Genomic DNA, 22783 nt, shown 5'->3' with positions numbered 1-22783 from the left:
TAATTGTGATGTGATCTCATGCGTCAAAATTGGATTAAAAGGTTGTGTGTGTTTTACTTACATCATGACTAGTCTATATTCTAGTCAATATGTTGGACATAGCCATATAACCCAAATGTGGCAAGATTTGAAACAAATGCCCACCAACCCTCTCCATAACAAAATACACGAGTAGAGTACTTCTTTTATTTCTGAATATTTGTTGGGTTAGAATGAGTGACTTTTATTAAGTTTTGATAGTTAAGCGAACTAGTTTAGAGATAATCTTATTAATAACATCTAAATATTGTTGTTCTCGAGATCGTCTATAGGATTCACCTAGACTAACATCATAACCACTATAACACATGAGAGATGAGACTTATTTACAACTTACTAGTTTTACAACTACCTTTATTTCAATTTATTTGCAACAATGTGACATTTATCAACATTTACCTTTACTACCTTTATTTCAATTAATGTTGCATTATTTGCTAATGTATCATAAAAAAATTGAGGTTGTAGCTTAACCATTGGGAGATTTTGTCACCAAAAAAAGTCGAGTTTAAGGAGATTTTGTCACCGAAAAAAAGTCGAGTTTATTGCTAATGTTGTTACTGTTTACCAGTTTTCCATACTAACTTGAATTTGTTCAATATTATACTGTATGTTTTTTTTAATTTCAATTTTATAAATCGTGCATAGAATAGATAGCAGGTAGCAATAATTAATTAATCATGTATATTTGATACGATATCACTGACATGATATGAACAACAAAAGGCATGAGCCACGAGGCACAACTGCACAAGTAGCCATTCCATGACTCCTCGAACCCAAGCCCCCAACTTCCACTTTTTTTTTTAGTTTTTTTTTTTTTTTTTTTTTTTTTTTTTTTTTTTTTTTTTTAGGTGTGTAATTAAATTGCCAAGCTGTCATACAGTGCCAGCAGTTATTTAACTACATCAATGTTTTTGTCCAGGTACCATTTCGACTTAAAGAGGAAAATGACATGGATAAGACTCGTTGATAATTGACTGCGTTCTATTTGAATATTTAATGATAATTTGGGTATGTATGTTTTTTTTTTTTTTGGGTGTTTAGGGAGCCACAAGGGCGAGGGTGAGAATCAATCCCAGGATCTCCTAGAATCGGAAGGGAAACTCTAATCACTTGAGCTATCCCTCACTCTCATAATTTGGGTATGTATGTAGCTAGAAATAAATAAGCTTGATTCATGGTTTCCTAAATAACAACCTGAGTCATCAGCCCATCACTCATCGAGTCATATATAACCCCATTGCATGCGTGATTGAATAATCCTATATATTGCAATGTTGCATGAAATTCCACTGTATCATTTTGTAAAGTTGTAATGTTTGTATGGACTTTGTTTGGACTGATGCACCACCAACTTGGAGCAAATTTATAGTGGAAGTATTCGTTGTTTAGGTTTGGATTAAATAATGGTCGATTGATATATGACTATACTCTACCTATCTGAACCATACATCATATCTATGTCAATCGCTCAATCCTACATACTAGTATTTGTTTTTCTTCTATGAATTAAAGGAACAATTAGTATATTATCCTTCATCCTACATAGTAGTACTTGTTTTTTTTTTATACATTAGGCCCTGTTTTTTAGAGTTGTTTAGCTGAAATCTGCTCTATGGGGAGCCCTGCTCTGCTCTATCCTACTCTGTCCAGAAGCTCATAAGTACAGAGCCTAAATTAAAGGAGCAGTTGTGTATTATCCCTCGTTCCTTCTCATCCTTACCCTCTTTGTAGCAAGTTGAGGAATTGCTAATTTGCTATAAGAACTAGAGAGAAGATTTAAAAAAAAAAAAAAAAAAAAAAAAACTTCTCGGTTAATACTGGCATATCTCATGAGTACTAAGTAACTAACTAACTTATGCATATATAGAAATTAAGCATGATTAATGCTGAAAATCAAACATAATAATAATAGTGTGTCACTGTCTCATTTTGTGAAATTGTGAATGCATAAAACGTGCTTAATTTTATAGGTATCAGCCTTGGGCCTACAATCGCTGTAATGATTAGACCAATTAGAATGGGCCAAACACAATTGTTCATGTAAATATAGGTCAAGCTGCACTAGGTAGAAATTATTGACCCAAGTATATTACTCTAGTTCGGCCCAAGACTGAAAATATGACCCTTTTCGTAACATAAGTGTTTGTTTGACTGGAAAAAAATAATAAAAAAATGGAACTGTAGTTTGTTTTAGGCTTTGGTTTGTTTTGATAGAAAATATTTTTGAGAAAAATGATCTTTCATTTCTCCATAAGTGGAAAGTTACTTTTATGATAAGGAAAACCAATTTTCTTTTGTAAGGAAGATACGTCTTATTTTCCTCACTTCTTTGATTCCTGTCTTTTATCTAGAGCTGTCAAAAACTGACTCAATTCGAAAACTCGACCTAAACCGACAATGATCTGAACCCAACCTGTACTCGGACAATGGGTTGAAACTAGTGACCTGTAACCCAACCTGAACCTGACTATATGTTAACCGACAACCAATTTTATCCAATTCTATTTTACTTGAACCCAAACCTGCTCCCGACCTGAGAGTAAGCGTCAACCGATTTAATCCGACCCAACAAAAATTTGAACCCGAACTAGTACCCGATCCAATTAGAACTTGTACCCCAGTCATGGAAGGTTTACTAAAATTTATATGCCTTTTGTTCAACTTATATACTGGTACAAATCTGTAAACCCACAATCCGATTCGGCTTGTATACCTTTTGGTCTCAAGACTTTTCGCCACCAGGCCCCGAAACCTCAAAATTTCCTCAAAAAATGTGGATTATAGCCTTCAATTTTGTAATTTTTTGACCTTTTTTCGCTCGGAAATAAAAATTACCAAGATGATTACCATGGTCCCTAATACCCTCCTGGAGTACAATTGGGTCGGTGGAACCATCCACTATGCCCTTAAACAGCCATTTTACCCGTTCACAATTTGCAATGATTTCGTAAACTCAAGCCTACGACGGACGTTTATGACAACATATAATGATCATATGTGGTTTCAAACGGCATAATATGACCTTGAGATGTATCCCTTAGGGGTTTAAGGCTTTTCGCCACGTGCCCTGAAAACTCAAATTCCCTCAAAAAGTGTGGATTATAGCCTTCAAGTTTGTAATTTTTTGACCTTTTTTCGCCCGGTAATAAAAATTACCAAGATGTTTACTATGGTCCCTAATAGCCTCCGAGAGTCCAATTGGGTCGAGGGAACCATCCAATATGCCCTTAAACGTTCATTTTACCCGTTCACAACTTGCAATGGTTTTGTAAACTCAAGCCTAACACAGACGTTTATGACAACATATAATGATCATATGTGGTTTCAAACGGCATTATATGACCCTGAAATGTATCCCTTAGGGTTTCAAGGATTTTTGCCACCGGGCCTTGAAACCTCGAAATTTCGTAAAAAAACGTGGATTATAGCCTTTAATTTTGTAATTTTTTGACATTTTTTCGCCCAGAAATAAAAATTACCAAGATGTTTACCATGATCCCTAATAACCTCCGGGAGTCCAATTGGGTCTGTGGAACCATCCAATATGCCTTAAACGGTCATTTTATTTGTTCACAACTTGCAGTGATTTTGTAAACTCAAGCCTACTACGTACGTTTATGACAACATATAATGATCATATGTGGTTTCAAACGGCATTATATGACCTCGAGATGTATCCTTTAGGATCTCAAAGCTTTTCTCCACAGGCCCCTAAACCTCAAATTTTCCTAAAAAAGCGTGGATTATAGCCTTCGATTTTGTAATTTTTTGACCTTTTTTCGCCCGGAAATAAAATTTACCAAGATGTTTACCATTGTCCTTAATATCCTCCGAGAGTCCAATTGGGTCGGTGGAACCATCCAATATGCTCTTAAACGACCATTTTACCCGTTCACAACTTGTAGTGATTTCGTAAACTCAAGCCTACCACGAACGTTTATGACAACATGTAATGATCATATATGGTTTCAAACGGAATTATATGACCCCGACATGTATCCCTTGGTGTTTCAAGGCTTTTCGCCACCGGGCCCCGAAACATCAAAATTCCTCAAAAAGCGTGAATTATAGCCTTCAATTTTGTAATTTTTTGACCTTTTTTCGCCCAGTAATAAAAATAACCAAGATGTTTACCATGGTCCCTAATAGCCTCCGGGAGTTCAATTGGGTCGAGGGAACCATCCAATATGCCCTTAAACGGTCATTTTACCCGTTCACAACTTGCAATGGTTTCGTAAACTCAAGCCTAACACAGACGTTGATGACAACATATAATGATCATATGTGGTTTCAAATGACATTATATGACCCTGATATGTATCCTTTAGGGTCTCAAGGATTTTCGCCACCGGGCCTCGAAACCTCGAAATTTCGTAAAAAACGTGGATATAGCCTTCAATTTTGTAGTTTTTTGACATTTTTTCGCCCGGAAATAAAAATTACCAAGATGTTTACCATGATCCCTAATAACCTTCGGGAGTCCAATTGGGTGTGTGGAACCATCCAATATGCCTTAAACGGTCATTTTATTTGTTCACAACTTGCAGTGATTTCGTAAACTCAAGCCTACCACGTACGTTTATCACAACATATAATGATCATATATGTGGTTTCAAACGACATTATATGACCCTGAGATATATCTCCTAGGGTCTCAACACTTTTCACCACCGGGCCTCGAAACCTCAAAATTTCGTAAAAAAGCCTTAAAAAACGTGAATTATTATAGCCTTCAATTTTGTAATTTTTTAACCATTTTTCGTCCGGAAATAAAAATTGCTGAGATGTTTATCATGGTGTCTAATACCCTCCAGGAGTCCAATTGGATCGGTTGAACTGTCCAACATGCCCTTAAATGGTCATCTTACCCGTTCACAACTTGCAATGATTTCGTAAACTCAAGCCTACCATGGATGTTTATGACAACATATGATGATCATATATGGTTTCAAACGACATTATATGACCCCGAGATGTACCCTTAGGGTCTCAAGGCTTTTCGCCACCGAGCCCCGAAACCTCAAAATTTCATTAAAAAGCGTGGATTATAGCCTTCGATTTTGTAATTTTTTGACCTTTTTTCGCTCGGAAATAAAAATTGGCGAGATGTTTACCATGGTCCCTAATACCCTCTGGGAGTCCAATTGGGTCGGTGGAATAATCCAATATGTCCTGAAACGGTCATTTTACCCGTTCACAACTTGCACCGATTTCGTAAACTGAAGCCTACCACGGACGTTTATGACAACATATAATGATCATATATGGTTTCAAACGATATTATATGACCCCGAGATGTATCCCTTAGGGTCTCAAGGCTTTTCGCTACCGGGCCCAAAACCTCAAAATTTCCTTAAAAAGCTTGGATATAGCCTTCAATTTTGTAATTTTTTTACCTTTTTTCGCCCGGAAATAAAATTGTCGAAATCTTTACCATGGTCCCTAAAACCCTCCGGGTGTCCAATTGGGTCGGTGGAACCATCCAATATGCCCTTAAACGGTTATTTTACCCGTTCACAACTTGCATTGATTTCGTAACTCAAGTCTACCACGTACGTTTATGACAACATATAATGATCATATTATGGTTTCAAACGACATTATATGACCTCGAGATATATCCCTTAGGATCTCAACACTATTTGCCATTGGGCCCGAAACCTCAAAAAGTTTCCTCAAAAAGTGTGGATTATTGAGTTTTATGCATCTCCTTCCTAATACTTCCACTTTTTTTCACTCTATGATTTCCTATTTTATATAATGAAACCAAGAAAATTCCTCTTTCATAATCATAATTCCATTGTATGTTTTTTTTTAGAAAATTATTTTCTATATATGAAATATGTTTTTCTTTCATTAATACAAATTGAACATTAGAAATGATAAAACGATATGTTGACTGAAAGAAGTGAGAGTGTAAATCTCCGAGAGAATAGAGAATTTAGTAACTCACTCACACTCCCATGATAGCTCAAAATTCTCATCAATTAGTTGTGACACAATATAATTCAAATGCCTCTAATTACTCTATGATCTAAGCCAAACCTCTAACACATTTCTCGAAAGAAAAAATCCACTTATTATTGTCATTTTCCTTAGGCGAAAAAAAAGTTGACAATCACTAACACTTCCTCTTATCTTCCATTATTTTTTTCTCTTTCCTAGAATCATTCTCCATCAATGGCTCAAAACATGGAAGTATCCCAACAACATTCTTCCTTCGTTAACAACAACAACGAACCAAATTCCATAAATACCCCTGTTCTCCCAACCCGACTAATCTCCCGGTTCCGAACCCGGTTCCATTGGCATGGAGTCAAACCCATCCCTCTCATATTCGCTCTCACAACCGGTCTAATCCTTCGGTTCGCCGTCCCTAAACCGGACAAAGTCACAACTCGTGCATGGACACTTCTCTCCATTTTCCTCACCACAATCACCGGTCTAGTTTACGCTCCGTTACCGGTCGGAGCATGGGCATTTGTATGTCTAACAGTGACATTGATCACCAAAACGCTGTCGTTTGAAGAGGCTTTCAGTGCTATGACAAATGAAGTAATATGGTTGATAGTCGTTGCATTTTTTTTCTCACGTGGGTTTATAAAAACCGGACTAGGAGATCGAGTTGCGACGTATTTTATAAAGTGGATGGGTCGAAAGACTATCGGTTTGGCTTACGGTTTGGTGCTGAGTGAGGCTTTAGTTAGCCCGGCTATACCGAGCTCGACGGCTCGAGCCGGGGGTGTGTTTGGCCCGGTGATAAAATCGGTTTCGGTGAATAATGGAAGTATGCCATTTGATAAGAAATCGGCTAAGAAAATCGGGTCTTATCTAAGTATGTCACAATTGCAGGTATGTACGTAGAATGAACATGTAGTGTTGTGTTGCATATTGCATTGCTTTGTTGCCTCCCTTTCTATGTCATCTAGTGTACAATTGTCGCAGTGATAATTCATAGTATAAGGGACGTACATTAACGCATGTAATGAGGGAAATACAACAAATGGAAAATCAAAATATGATCATTATTTTTTATTATAAGCTTTAAATAATTTTTTTATGCGATGAATGTGGAATGTGGTATAAGAAAAGGGAGATATTTACAATGAAATAGTCTTTATGTCAGATTCACTTACATTATTATTTTAGTGAGTTTTATTCATGTAATTGTCCTGATACCTCAACTAAAAAGTTCATACTTCGTATTACCTAACTCGTACTAGTACAATTTATGTAATATGGGCTTTCCACCAACTATTTCACTCTCACACAAAAGGTTTACACTATCAAGGGCAATAATTTGAGAAGCAATATAAAGTATTTGAGTCAATTTGTGTTGATACTTTGAGTTAGTCGTGTGTGATCTCTTATTAATTTCCCCTCACTCCATAGTGTATACTAGTACTCACTGACTATAGTTGGGTTGATCCTCAACTTTCAACTCAATAGAGTTAGTTTTGAGTTTAGACTATATAAATACTACCTTCGTTACAGGTTATGTGCAACGATTTGACATAAAGTAGAGAGGAAAAATATCTAATCGTTGCACAAAACCTATAACGGAGGTAGTATATATAAATGCTTTACTTGTATTTCATATAATGAAGTAGGAGTATAACTAACTAACTATGTTAGCATCACCTTCAGAAGTTGGGCTGTCCATTTTATGAATGGGCTACAAATTTAGACCCACTAATCTGCTATTTCATCACTACTCACTAGTAGTGCTTTTTTTTTTTTTTTTTCCTGTTAATATCATCGACATAAAATTAAAATAGATAATTAGAGGTTTTCTTTTTCACTAAAAAAAAATAGAGGCCGGGTTTTATTCACTAGTAGTGCTTTTCTTCTTTTTTTTTTTTTTTTTTTTTTTTTTTTTTGGAAACATCACCTTCTATCTTCTCATGTCTTGTCCATCATTTCTATCATTTCCACTTTCCTTTTTCTGAATGATTTTTCTAGGAAGACAACTACCAATGAAAATTTATTAGTTGTGTTTTATCCATTATTGTTATTTCTATCATTATTAATATACACACACAAATGGAAAATATATATTTATATATATATATATATATATATATATATATATATATATATATATATATATATATATATATATATATATATACACATTCCTAAAAAATCAAACTACCATGAAAATCTTATTTTAGAAACATATAACCTACATTATCAAACCAACAATAGCAATAACTAAAATTAGAAAGTACTTCGTAATACACAAATTTGCCCAATAATTTAGAAAACTAACTTTCAATAACCATTGTCCAAAGTCTAAAACCCATATCCTCAATTTCTCAAAGTATTCATCTATTGTACAATTGCATGCACGTCATCCTTTATTACTTGTATTTGTATATAAATTTATGGACGAAACCTAACCCAAGAATCATAACCATCTATATTACCGAAACTTATGTACCATAAATTCATGGTTTCCAAATCATTAAAATTGTCTAGTACTTCATGTGTTGTTATTGTGTGTACCTTTAAATCATACTAAAACCCCCCCTTTGAACAACTCAAGCGTCACTATTTCACAAAACCAACAAAAATACACTTCAATAAAAACATCCCAAACATGTCCTAAATCGTCACATACCCCTTCCCAACTCCACATTCACGACACCTGGCATTCTCACATTAATCCCACTCAAATCTTTTCCATTTTTTTATTTTATTTATTTTATTTTTTTAAGTAACATTTTACGGCCTTCCATTTCTGATTTCCCTCCTTCCTCACATCGTTCCCTCCGCATCTTTCTCTCTCCTCTCCCTTCACAAAAAATGGAGAGCTTATTCCTCCACCCCACTCTCTCTCTCTCCTCCACCACCACCACCACTAAAACCACCGTCAAAACCACCGCATTCCTCCGGTCCACCACCACCACCACTTCCCTCCACCACCGCCGACCCCTCTCACTTTCTCTCTCCTCCAAACCCCTCCTCGCCATCAAACCCCTCAACGCCGCCGCATCCTCCTCCTCCTCCTCACCCGCACCACCACCTTCCCCCGCCGCCAAAACCACCGCACCACCGCCTCCCACCGGCGCAAAACTCATCCCCTTCATAATCTCAATCTCAATCGGACTCATCCTCCGTTTCGCAATCCCTAAACCAGCAGAACTAACCCTCCAAGCATGGCAACTCCTCGCCATTTTCCTCTCCACAGTCGCCGGACTTGTCCTCAGTCCTCTCCCCGTCGGAGCCTGGGCTTTCCTCGGAGTCACCGCCTCCGTCGTCACGAAAACACTCCCATTCCCCACCGCGTTCTGCGCGTTTACCAACGAAGTAATCTGGCTTATTGTCATCTCCTTCTTCTTCGCTCGAGGATTCGTCAAAACCGGGCTCGGTGATCGCATTGCTACTTACTTTGTTAAGTGGTTGGGAAAGAGTACTTTGGGTTTGTCTTATGGACTTGCTATTTCTGAAGCTCTTGTTGCTCCTGCTATGCCGTCTACTACTGCTAGAGCTGGGGGGATTTTTTTGCCGATTATTAAGTCGCTTTCGCTTTCTTCCGGGAGTTTGCCTGGTGGGGAGTCTAGGAAGAAGCTTGGGTCTTACCTTATTATGACTCAATTTCAGGTTTGATTGCTTTGGTCAACTCAATTTTATTGGTTCAAATTCGTATTTTGTGATTGTTTGTGGATCTTGATCATTGGGGTTAAGCTTAGTGATGCCTAAGTCTTGTTCAATGGATTGATTGGTTTGATTTTGATGTAATGTTAAACAATGTGGTTTAGGAAATTGGATATTATGGATTGTAGAATTTATATGATTTAATTGGAGATTGCAGCTACATTGAGCTTTTATTTGGTTTGGTTTGATTGAGGAATATGCTGAGAATAGATAGGTTTATTAGATTTAAGTATAGGAAAGTAGTTGGGTTGATGAAGTTTGATAAAGTTTTAGTCTTGATTAATGGTTGTTGTAGAAGGTGGGTTTCGGAGTTTTTGTGTTTTTATGGTAAACTTTATTATCTGGCATATTTGATCGAAGAAACACTTTTAGCTTGCTGTTATGTTCTTTGGGTGACGAATTAAGATTTGTTAGACAAGTTGGATGCAATTTTGGAAGACTGACTCGAGCTTTATACAATGTCTATGAATGTTGACAATGAGTTTCTTTCTTAAGGAGGGATTGCTGATTTATTTTGGAGAAACTTAATGTGGTTCAATTATCCTGAATAGTGAATAGTGCTGCCTAATTTAAACATGTGAATTAGTATGTGGCTCATACATTGATACTCTTTTAAAAAGATAACTAGGAGGCAAATCTTCCGGTACCTGTTATGCACAGAAAATAATTCCGTAATTTAGGTAACATGATCCTGAAACTATGTAACTAAAAGTATAGCTTTTGGTCAGCTTTCTTTTTTTGTGCTAGACCCATCAATGTTGAGGTACTAGAGCTCATTAGATTCTACATATGCTATTACTTAATGACAGCTTGAATATGGGGTGTTTGTAAGAACTCAACTCTCCTCTGATCAACTAACATATACAGTTTTATTATTGTAATCTGAATGGTAGATGGTGAGTGGAAATATGAGCTTTGTTAATGAGAGGTTTTGCTTATACATCTCTTAGATGTAGCTATGCTTTCCCCATTTGCATGTCCTGGTTCAATTGGACTATTTGTGAACTGTGGTGTTCTAGGCTGTTTTTATCTTGTTCTAGTCCTATGTAAAGATTGGTGGTTATTAATTTGCTATATCAATACACTTAAACTGTTTATATATATTTTCTTCTTTCTTTGTTTTCTTTTTTGTTATTGACATACATCACATTTTTAATTAATGTGAGTGAATCTTTTGGTTTCTCAGTGTCAATGTCTTCAATGACAATAAATATGTTCCCAATGTTGTTTCACCTCTCGTATTCTGCAGACTATTATGAAATATGATACGCTTCAAGGATTTTTTTTTTTAATTGTTGATGGTCCCCAATAGTTGATCTAATTTGGTTTCCTTAGGAGTTAGGAACCCAAACATATACATCTTCATACCTAATCATTGTTAGTTAGTGCCTTTCATTGATGGTCGTTACATAGCTGATCTACTTTGGTTTCCTTAGGAGTAAGAACCCCAAACATCTACATATTCATACCTTTTCATTGTTGATGGTCATTACATAGTTGGTCTACTTTGATCTCCTTAGGAGTTGGAGCTTCGATGTTCCACCGGCTAGAAGTTGACCAAAGCATTATTGGAGATGTAATATGTAAAATTGCTACTTGTTAGTAGTTGGTGGCCTTACTGCCTTAGCTATAGAGAGAATTCTGATCATTCATAGCAGCAATAGCTTATTGTATCAATGGTTGGATGTGGAGAATTCTAGGTGAAAGAAAATATTCATGTTTTATATCTAGACTCATGAACCATGACAGCATATTTTCTTCTGAAAAATCTTAATGTTGTTTTTCTTTAACTTAGCAAGGCGTGTAGCTTAATATCATCTCGTTACTATTTTTATCTCTCAAAGGAAAGTATCTAATGGAGAAACAACATTACAAAGGTTTTTAGTAGGTTTCACTTTTCAAGTATTTCTATATAAATCTTATCATTTGCAACTGGATCATTTCTTGTCGGTTATATATGAAAAAAAAATGCTGTGAAAATCTTCATAGCATTCAAGTGTACAGTATACACATTTAAGTTCCTGTTGTCGGTTTAAACTTTAAAGAATTATTTTGCTAAAAACATAACTGAATTTTTGAAATTATTTTTTCTTACTGTCAAGCTGGAGCCTGTCCCCATTAACATAAATGTATAAGATGTAGTATTGTATTATTTTTTTGTCAATTAACTTTCTTAAATATCTACTGTAAATTAAAATATACTTGTACATGATAGATGGGAATCATGAGATGGACATGTTATAACTATTGATTCCTTGTGTGTGCATGACAGTCTGCCGGTAACTCTAGTGCTCTTTTCCTAACTGCTGCAGCTCAAAATCTGCTGTGTCTCAAATTAGCTGAGGAACTTGGTGTGAAGATTGCATCTCCATGGGTTTTTTGGCTTAAGACTGCCAGTGTACCAGCATTTGTCGCACTCTTGCTTACTCCACTTATTCTGTACAAGCTCTATCCTCCTGAACTTAAAGACACCCCAGAAGCCCCTGCTTTAGCTGCTGAAAAGCTCAAGAATATGGGGCCTGTCACAAGAAATGAATGGGTGATGGTTGGTACAATGCTTCTTGCAGTTTCGCTCTGGGTCTTTGGGTGAGTAATATGATCGCTTTGTTTTCTAACTTTTGCCTTTTCTTATACCACTATATTGTGTGGGATTGCGTGTGTGGTATCATTGACATGGTTGTCGCACTCTACTTTGATTCTGTATGATTAAAAATGCTAATTTGCACACAGATATTCCTGTGCTTGATGGAGAAAGTTTTATTGTGTGGTCATTGTTCTGTTTCTGATAACTGTTAAAACGACTTGAAGTAAAATAGTGGGAGACAAATTAGTGGTGGATTTCATTATTTTTTCTCCCTGGAGAAATTCTTGTTTTTATCTACCAGCAAAGTTTTTTGTTTTTATCCCAGCAGCACTTACAATGGTCTATAAAATTAAGTTCATGGACTCCATATGTTACTGGTTTCTGTTGGACCATTTGGACATTTTTTTTGGTTTTGTCTTCTTGCTGTAAAAACAAACCCTCAAGTGATGATTATTTTGCTTTTTTCTTCTCTTGCAGGGAGCGAATTGGTGTTTCAAGTGTTGTTGCTGCTATGCTCGGACTGTCAGTGCTCCTGTTGTTGGGAGTATTGAATTGGGATGATTGTTTGAATGAAAAGTCGGCATGGGATACTCTTGCCTGGTTTGCTGTGCTGGTGGGTATGGCTAGCCAGTTGACCAACCTTGGTATTGTATCCTGGATGTCTGGTTGTGTTGCCAAGAGCTTGAAGACGATGAATTTGAGCTGGCCTGCTGCATTTGGTATCCTTCAGGCAGCATACTTTTTCGTCCATTACCTATTTGCTAGTCAAACTGGCCATGTTGGAGCACTGTACTCTGCCTTCTTGGCCATGAATATAGCATCTGGTGTTCCTGGTGTGTTGGCGGCTTTGGGCTTAGCATACAATACTAACTTATTTGGAGCACTTACACATTATAGCAGTGGCCAAGCAGCAGTATATTATGGAGGTGAGAGTCTTCCATTAAATCTTTGTATATTTTGTTTAAGCGACACTGGCTTTGGCTAATAATGCATTTGCTTCTAACAGCTGGCTACGTGGACCTTCCTGATGTATTTAAAATGGGTTTCATTATGGCGCTCGTAAACGCTGTCATCTGGACTGTTGTCGGGGGATTTTGGTGGAAGATAATAGGTCTCTACTAACATTACTGTTTTGTTAAGAGGTTTAATTTCCCCCATGTATAATGCCCCATTTCACAGGATACGGACGGTTACATTTGCTGGAAATACCAGCCACATTCTTTTTGAGTCTAGTCAGAGTTGGATCATAGTTTCTTGAATGGTGGAGGTTTGACAAAGATGAAGCAATCCTGATGTAGAATTTCAAATTTTATTAGTGCAGCGATTGTAATGAGGAGAGTTGTCTTTTCTCCCCCTACTAAATTTGCATTCGTGAATTAACTAGGCTTAAACCCTACGAAGTATTTACTTATAGCTCAATTCTTCCATCTTATACCTTATATTAGGATAAAATATTACAATTGTAATTAAATGAAGAAATAGCTTTCAGAATATTAGCAGTTCAAGCTCTGAAACATGAATCTGCAGCCCCCCTCTTAAAAACTGCGTTTTCTGGTGCACAAATGTCACCTGAACGATTGAAATTACATGCTTGCGCATACATTTTTTTAAAAAATGTGCTATATAGACAAGTTGAGTAAATAGATAGCAACGTAATCACAGTCAAGACAGCAGCAAATAAACCTGCTTGATACATGCGAATGTGTGATAAGAATATTCATCCATTTAAGCTCCTCACTGCAGGAAACTAATCTACCAATTTCAGTTTTTCAAGGATAAACTTTTCCTGGTTGGCATATTCAATATCTGGGTTTTCTGTGAAATTTGAATGTAAAGCATTCCCAACACTATCAACTATTGCTGAAGTAGTCATGGACGATTCTATACATAAGATAGCAGCAATGGCATCCAACTGAGTCACCTCGTTCTTGAACATTAGCCTTGCATGAGCCTGTGCTAGTCGAATCAGACTTTCTAACATTCGCACAGTGATCCTCGCTGCATTTTCTGTCCCTGATCTCCTTTGCAGTTGGTAGTAACCAGAAATTACTCTCTCTGCTTCCTTAGTAAGTATTGGCCTAAATTTCCCTTTAACATAACTAATATACCTCCTTAACATAGAAAGTGACCAATAATTTGTTAAATCTTCGGCATCTTTTACTCTGCCTGGTTCCTCCTCAGCAAGAATATGGGATGAAACGACTTTATCCCATTCGGGGTTTTTGGTGTCCAATAGAACCAAAACTATATCAAATCTGCTCAGTAAGGGACCAGAAAGTGTAGTATTGACAGATAAAGGTTGGCTGGGATCATACTGTCCCTTTGGATTTGTCGCCCCAAAAACAATGGTTCTGGTACTAAGAGTTGTCACAAGACCAGCTTTTGCAATACTTATTGTTTGTTGTTCCATGGCTTCATGTATGGTGGCTCTGTCATGTTCCCTCATGCTGTCAAATTCATCAATGCAGCAAAGCCCTCCATCAGCTAATACAAGTGCCCCGGCTTCTAGCATCCATTCACCAGAATCTTTCACGGCAGTGACAGTCAAACCAGCACTTGTGCTTCCTAGTCCAGTAGTAATAACAGCTCTGTTGCTCAATTTAGCAGCAAATTTCAAGAATTGGGATTTTCCAGTACCAGGATCACCCACAAGAAGCAAATGGGATTCTCCTCTAACCTTTGTCCCAGAAGCATCAACATGCTGCACACCGCCAATAAGGGTTAATGCAACTGCCAACTTCACAGTGAACAGACCAAAAATCTGGGGACAGATAGCCTTAAGAATTGCATTTCTCCCTTTCAAAGGGGTACCGCTGAATTTTTTCCAGAATATCTTGAATTTATCAACAATGTCATCAGGGATGTCAATCTCAGATTTTAGCTTATTGGTTTGTCTCACATGATTGGCAACCAGAATAGGCTCAAGATCACATCTAACGTCTTTCAAATCTGAAGACCATTTTGCAGTCAAAACACCAGTTATAATCACATCATCTCCAGCCTTAACAATGTCAACAAGGTCATTTTGCAAGATTACACGAATGGAACGTGGGATGGATCCAACACCCAACAGCTGGGCGCTTTCTTGGATCTTGATTTCTTGGTAATCATGGAATTTAGTGCTGTTTTCTACAAGCACAAACTTGTTGCCTTCACATTCCTGGGACTTGTCTGAGAGGCAAGCCAATGGCGGCCTTATAATGTTTCCGGTTTCTAATTCAGGATAAACCGGGAAAACATTCTTGCATTTTCTACATTCATATCTCCTTTCCCCTTCAATCGTCTTGATTCCACCTGATCGTATGACAGTCCCTTTGAGGGTCAGCAGTATGTTACTATGCCGCACCCTCACCTTCCCTATGCTTGGAAAAGTCTCTACACACAAACACAACAATCAACCATCCAAACAATCAATATCAACAAAACTTCCTTTAACCCATAAAATATAAGCATATTCAAAAACCTATTTTGTGTTTTAAGTATGACTAAACAATGCAATTTAATATATAATCTACCATCTAAATTAAAACCAGAAATTCACTGCAACACAAAACAATCAAATTGAACTTATGACTGCATAAAATACATCTATTTCGCTATCAATCATGCTCGCCATTCCAAATTTGCAACGTGTTGCAGTCCACCAAACATTATATTGTCACCTCACCTCACCATTTAAAGTTAGTAATTTGCCAGAAAACATATCCAACTGCAACAGATTGAACATAAGCCAAAATAAGAAATCGAAAATCGAAATAAGGGAAAAACAAACCAGGTGATTCAAGGGGAGAGCCCAGTATATTTACACGAACATGAACATTTTCTTTAATAGTGGAAGTTGAACCACCTTCAGAATCCTTCGCAATCAACCTCTGCACAGTAAAACCCAGAATCCCAAATTAAAAATATACCTTCAAAATACAAACCCAGATAAAATTCTCCCTTCCAATTGCACACCCAGATAAATTAACCTCCCAAATTACAAAAATCAGCCAAATTCAGGCCTTAAATTCGATGAATTTTTCTGGGAATTCGAAGTAAATCCTTACTTGAGCAGAAACAGCGGCATAATTAAATTTGGGCAAATAATCGGTGGGTTTGGCGAAGATGAGCTGAGCAACTTGTAGATGATCGTTCATAAGCTCTGCAAAACTGGAAATGGAAGAAATTAATAGAATGAAAGAGGAGAGAGAAAAGGGGATAAGCGAGGAGAGAGAGAGAGAGAGAGAGAGTATACTCGATGAAAAGAGGGTAATGAAGGCGAGAATCAGGAGAGAGAATAAGAGAGCGAAGTTGGTCGGAGTGGTTGGTGGTGAGGAATGTCACCATGTCTCTGTAAATTTCATCGTCGGCTGTTAACTCCGGCAAGTACATTTTCTGGAATTGTCGTATTTTTTGGGGGGTTTTGGAAATTAAGCGGGAAACATATCGATTGTGTTGGGGAAATAGTTTATCGGGGCAAAATTAGTTTATTTGAGTAACATTAGCTTATTGATTTCTGTAGTCGTTTGATTTATATTGATAATCTGAGTTAAGCACAAATTTAGGTACACAAATCTTCCTTTTTTCACCGTTTAGGTACTTAATTTTTTTACTTTGCTTTTGGGTATTGAGTTAAGAATTCCGGCCAAAAAAAAATAAATCAGTCTAAGAATTCAGTACCTTGGTTTAGAGAAAGTGGGCCCCACCCGATTAAAAAATTTCGTGGGTCACCCTTAATTTTTTTCCTTTCTTATTCTTTATTTCCCCCTTTTCCTCCCTTTATTCTTTCCTTTTCTGGAAATTCTGTTGCGTCATTGTCAAAGAACACGAGCAAGCTTAGGCTCGATTATGGGGAAAACGACACCAAAAGCCGCCTTTTTTTTGAGGTAAACTCAATTACTCATGGATTATGTTGATATTTTGATATAAATTTTGAATTTTTTTACCCATTTCTTGATGTTATTTGCGAACTAGGGTTTTCAATTTTTTGGGGTTTTTTTGAACAAATTGATGATGTCAATTTCTTGTGTTTTTTGTGTTAAATTTGTTGCTTTGTTGTTGTTTGTTGTTGGATTAAGCTAGTGTTGTTGTTGAATGTCGATTGCATGTTGTTTAGATTGCGCAAGGGTTTGATTAGTTGATATGTTTTTCGCACTAAAACAGGGGAAGAATTAAAGAAGAAGCAGCAAGGGAAGAACCTAGCAGCAGCTTCTGTTTCTGTTTTTTTTTTCCTAAAAAATCTGGAAAAACCTTGTTGAAGAATTTGTACCTAAATAGACATGGTGAATGAACCTGTTTTGATGATATTTGTTGCTGGTGTACTGCTACAGCTTCTGCGTTGCTGTTTTTGTTTTTTTTTTATTGAAATTGAATCAGGGATAATCGTTTTGGATGAATTTTGTTAAGAAAACATGGTGTGCTGCTAGTGTTTTGCAGGTGTTTTCATGGCATTTTTTGGCCAAGTTCATGCCCCTTTAAATAGAGTAATAACGGCTAGTTTATGAGTCAAAGTTCGGATTTTTTTTTAAATATTAATTTTTTAATTAGGTATGGTTAGTGATGAGTTAGTGGTGAGTTAGTTCACCTGAAAATCACTTTGAATACCCAAAAGCAAAGCAAAAAAAATTGAGTACCTAAAAGGTGAAAAAAGGAAGAATTGATTACCTAATTGTACTCTTAACTCTGATAATCTCATTTTGATTTATTTTTTTAAATTTTTTTTTCCTATGGTTGTGTTTGGTAAATAACTTATTTGAGCAAGATTAGCTTATTTGACCAACATTATCTCATTTTAAAACTTTGATGAAAAACTAACGTTAACATATATAGTCATATGAAATATTGTTAGATTTATCTCGTGTGTAGTTTCAGAATATAAGATTTTTATAATTTTTGTTATTTGTATATATGTGAAGTTTATAAGAATTCAAAATGTTCTAACTTTTCTATGCATAAATTAATGGCTGGAGAATTGGATGAGGTAGTGAGTATTCATATTGCTACTAATATGTTTTACTTTTAAAGGTATACCCCAAAAAAGTACTTTTATATACAATTATGGAGCAAATGAAGATAGAACGTGATGAGATGAGAACATGTAAGATAAGGAGTATTGATATTTTTCCATATGAATGATCGTGATAATTCAGGTTGACTGTATTTATGAATTAGTTTACAAATTGTAAAAAAAATTGAGTATGAGGAAGATCCATATCATAATATTACAGATCAATTGTAACTTTAAAGTTAGAGTCTGTTCTTATTGACTGAACTTAGCTGAACTGAATTGAATTGAGCTGAACTCAACTGAACTGAATTGAACTAAATATTTTATAAGAGAAGGAAATTAAGAGCTGAACTGAACTGAACTGAATTGAGCTGAACTGAACTGAACTGAGCTGAACTGAACTGAATTTCAACGTAAGAGAACAGACCCTTAGTATAGGCGCTAATTCTTATTCTATTAAACAATAATCAATAATATAAGAGGATTTTCTCCTTGTATGAATGATCACCATATGATAAATTGTAACTTTGAATTTTGTTTACAGGCTGTGATAAGAAATCATTGAGTATGAATAATAATAATTTAGATCAATTGTAACTTTGAATTTAGTCTACAGGCTGTGATTCAAATTGTAAAAAAATTGAGTATGAGGAAGATCAGATCATAATATTACAGATCAATTGTAACTTTGAATTTAGTCTACAGGTTGTGATACAAATTGTAAAAAAAAAAATTAAGTATGAGGAAGATCAGATCATAATATTACAGATCAATTGCAACTTTGAATTTAGTCTAGGCGCTAATTCTTATTCTATTAAACAATAGTCAATAATATAAGAGGATTTTCTCCTTATATAAACGATCATGATATTCAGATAAATTGTAACTTTGAATTTAGTTTACAAGCTATGATAAGAAACCATTGAGTATGAATAATAATTCAAATCAATTGTAACTCTTAATTTAGTCTACAAATTGTGATAAAAAAAAAGAATAATATTTTGTAAAATAAAATTTAAATGAATTGTAAATTTTAATTAAGGGTATATAATGAAATCTTAAGTCCATCAATGGTATAATGAAATATTAATTAAGTCCATTAATCTTTTACCATAAATTAATAATATTTTGTAAAATCAATTTCATGCCATAAAAGTAAGTTTATTTTAGCAAAAAATAATTTCAATTCAGTTAAATTAAAATTAATAACTTTAAACAAAAATATAATAGTAAATCAGTAAGAATAAATTTTAATCAGTTAGAATAATTTCAAGTCAGCAAAAATACGGTGAAAAGAATATGACTTAAATTATGCATAATAAAGGTATTAATGTGTTGTTCTAATAATTTGTGCTTAATAATTTGCTAGAAAGTTTCTTTAAAAAAAATGCCATAAATCATAATGAATAATTTGGCCCCATTCACTTCACCTTATTTTTGCTGAACTGAAATTATTTTTACTGAAACAAAATTATATTTACTGAACTTAAATTAATGTTACTAAACTGAATTTTTTTTTATTGATTTTCTATTATAGTTCTTCTTTAAGATAATTGAATTTTACTGAATTGAACTTATTTTTATTGAACTGAAATTATTTTTATAGAACTGAAAATAATTTTACTGAGCCGAACTTATTTTTACAGAACTGAAATTATTTTTACTTAATACAAAGTAATATTTTTTTAAGGTGAAGTGAACAGGGCCTAATGCATGTTTCAAATTCATTTTCTAAAATTTTTCTTATCCTAATTTAATATTATTAGCTTCCTTATATGAAGATTATAATTTTTTTAAAAGAATGGACACATGGTTCAATTCTATTTGTTTTACTTTATTCATCAAAATGGCAATAATATCTTTCCTTATTATGTATCAAATCATAAAATATTCGAATCAATTGTGACTTTGAATCATGATCTGACAGCACATAAGGATGCCAGCTAGAGATAGCTTAGTTGGATAAAGTTTCACATTTGGCAAGACCTAGGATTGAAAATGAATTATACTTGGATCTTTTTATTCACCTTATTTTTGTTGAATTGAAATTATTTTTAATGATTAAAACATATTTTTTTCACTGATTTCTTATTTTATTTTGTCTTTAATTTTACTGATCTTCACTGATTAAAACTTAATTATTAAACTAAATTTATTTTTATCAGAGAAATAATTTTTACTAAACCAACAAGATTTTATTGACTTTTATCTTTAAGGTGAAGAGAACAGGTTTTATTGATTTTTTTTTTCATCATAAAACTAATTGAAAGTGATTAATCTGTTGAAATTAAACTAAATGGTATAGTACTTAATACAATTGAACTAATTTTTGTATTTGTTAGATGAGGTAACTTATTTTATATATCTGAAATACTTTTTAAATAAAATTAAATTGATTTAAAATATTTTAATTGGCTGATATTTTTTTAAAATTAAATAGCGTATCAATTTTAAAAATAATGAAAACAAGGTGAAAAGTAAATGAGACTATTATGTGAAACAAAAATAAGTTCGTTTTTAAGCTGATATAAACTTAAATACAAAGTGAACTTTTTTCAATTAAAAAACCACATATATATTTATGTGATTTAGGTTTTGTTCTCTTTGCTCGAACAAGGTATTCTGGTCTAAATTTTCTAAAGTTCTGGTATAATATAGCTGTTTAATTTGATTAAACTTTAACCTATATTGTAAATTAAAGTATAAGAAAAAAAATATATATAATGAAAACATGTTTTCTCAATACAAACCGTTTATTTTTCAAATATTCAATTTTCATAACTTTTAGAAATGCATCATCCAAGATAAATGGCAAGAAGCAAACGAAATAAAGAAAATATGACCTAGTTAGGCTGAATTTTTTTTTATTTGAACTAATCTAATTTAACCGAATTTAATTAGAATAAGTAATAAAAATAAGGGAAAGAAAACAAAATATTAATTTTAATGGATTTAATCTAATTAATCCGAATTTTAAAAACATTAATATAAGTTCCATTATTGTATTATTTGTTAGACCGTCCTTTATAAAATTAGATATATATATATATATATATATATATATATATATATATATATATATATACTGGTCTTTTTTAATAATAATGCTTAAGTTAAAAAATAAAAAATTAAAAAAAAAAACAAACATACCTTTTAAGAGAATTTCCAAAGTACGGTAAAATTTAAAACTTTAATTTCTTTGATTATATAACGGTAAAAAAAATGTAAATACAGAGTAGGGTTTAAAGAACAAACGTTGCAATATTAAAAGAATGGAGAAAATACTAATTTTAGTAATTATCGAAATACTCTGTATAAAACAAATATGGAAACAAATCATATTGATATGCCCTACACAATCTTCCATTCTTTTTATAACCCCACCTTGAGCTCTCATTTCCTCAATTCAATTCATTCATCAACCCTTCATTCACTTGTTATCAACTTTTTCTTCTTCTCACAATCAATTTCTCTTCTTTCACTATGGCTAGTCAGCCTACTCCTCCAAAAAAAACTAGAGGCCGCCAAAAGATCAAAATGGAGCGAATGGAGAAGGATAGCAATCGACAAGTTACCTTCTCCAAACGCCGATGTGGTCTTTTTAAAAAGGCTAGCGAGCTGTGCACCTTATGTGGTGTAGAAGCTGCAATTATCGTCTTCTCACCAGGGAAAAAGGCCTTTTCTTTTGGCCACCCTTCGGTAGAGATGGTAGCCAATCGCTATTATTTTTCAAAATATTCTCCATCCTCATCATCCTCTGATCAGGATATCAAACCACCCCTTGGGGTTGGGGTTGGGATCCATCGCAGCAGTGCTGGTGTCTGTGATCTCAACCTCGAACTCACCTTAATCAATCGTCAAATGGAGATGGAGAAGAAGAGAAACGAAGAGATGACCGAGACCATGATGGATCTTCCCATCGAGTTGCTTTCATTGGAAAATTTGGAGCGTTTCAAAGCTTCCTTAGAAGAGCTTAAGAAGCATGTTATCCAACAAGGTAATAGCCTCATGATGATGGAGGCCGCCGCGAAAGCTCCAACTACTCTTACTCCTAGTACTCCTCCTCCTCCTCCTTATCCAATGGCTTTTACGGGGGTTAATTATCCTGTGTTTGATACAAAGGATGGTGCCTTCGTTGGATATCGACAGGATTATTACTAGCTTTGCATGGGAGTATTTCATTTGCTGAGGAATTGAAGGAAAACCATACATTAAATTTCATATTTAACGTATGATGATGCAGTTAATCAATCGCTTGTTTCACATTTAATTTGAAGTTGTTGCACCCAAAAAAAAAAAAAAAAAAAAAAAAAAAAAACGTTAAGACAAACGTTTTTTTTTTTTTTTTTTTTTTTTTTTTTATTAATGTTATGGAGCCACAGGCCCACAGTTATTATCAAAAAATGTTATGGAATCACAATTGAAATAATTTTTTTTTTATGTTATTTAAAAAATTATGTGCAAGTCTCAAATACTCTATGTTTTCCTATTATGTAAATATTAAT

At 34.6% G+C, this 22783-nt stretch overlaps 3 protein-coding genes across 3 annotated transcripts; 2 read left to right on the top strand and 1 right to left on the bottom strand.

Annotated features, from left to right (window-relative positions):
• Positions 1-8529: 8529 nt before the first annotated feature.
• Positions 8530-13639, top strand: LOC110681752 (dicarboxylate transporter 2, chloroplastic-like). The gene is made up of 4 exons (XM_021857880.1): positions 8530-9651; positions 11978-12291; positions 12767-13215; positions 13296-13639. The coding sequence occupies exons 1-4, from the start codon at positions 8854-8856 to the stop codon at positions 13409-13411; spliced, it is 1677 nt and encodes a 558-aa protein (XP_021713572.1). The 5' UTR covers positions 8530-8853; the 3' UTR covers positions 13412-13639.
• Positions 13442-17031, bottom strand: LOC110681741 (probable DNA helicase MCM9). Its single transcript, XM_021857871.1, has 4 exons — positions 16527-17031; positions 16339-16441; positions 16062-16161; positions 13442-15664 (listed from the first exon to the last, which is right to left on the bottom strand). Exons 1-4 carry the CDS (start codon positions 16661-16663, stop codon positions 14037-14039), a joined length of 1968 nt encoding a protein of 655 aa, XP_021713563.1. The 5' UTR covers positions 16664-17031; the 3' UTR covers positions 13442-14036.
• A 4730-nt stretch (positions 17032-21761) lies between these two features.
• On the top strand, positions 21762-22571 carry LOC110737307 (agamous-like MADS-box protein AGL61). Its single transcript, XM_021917670.1, has one exon. It carries the CDS (start codon positions 21762-21764, stop codon positions 22437-22439), a length of 678 nt encoding a protein of 225 aa, XP_021773362.1. The 3' UTR covers positions 22440-22571.
• Positions 22572-22783: the final 212 nt, after the last annotated feature.

Source organism: Chenopodium quinoa, unplaced genomic scaffold (assembly GCF_001683475.1).
Source record: "Chenopodium quinoa cultivar QQ74 unplaced genomic scaffold, ASM168347v1, whole genome shotgun sequence".
NCBI classification, from domain to species: Eukaryota; Viridiplantae; Streptophyta; class Magnoliopsida; order Caryophyllales; family Amaranthaceae; genus Chenopodium; species Chenopodium quinoa.
The sequence above is the reverse complement of the archived record's forward strand: the minus strand, read 5'-3'. Positions and strand labels throughout refer to the sequence as shown.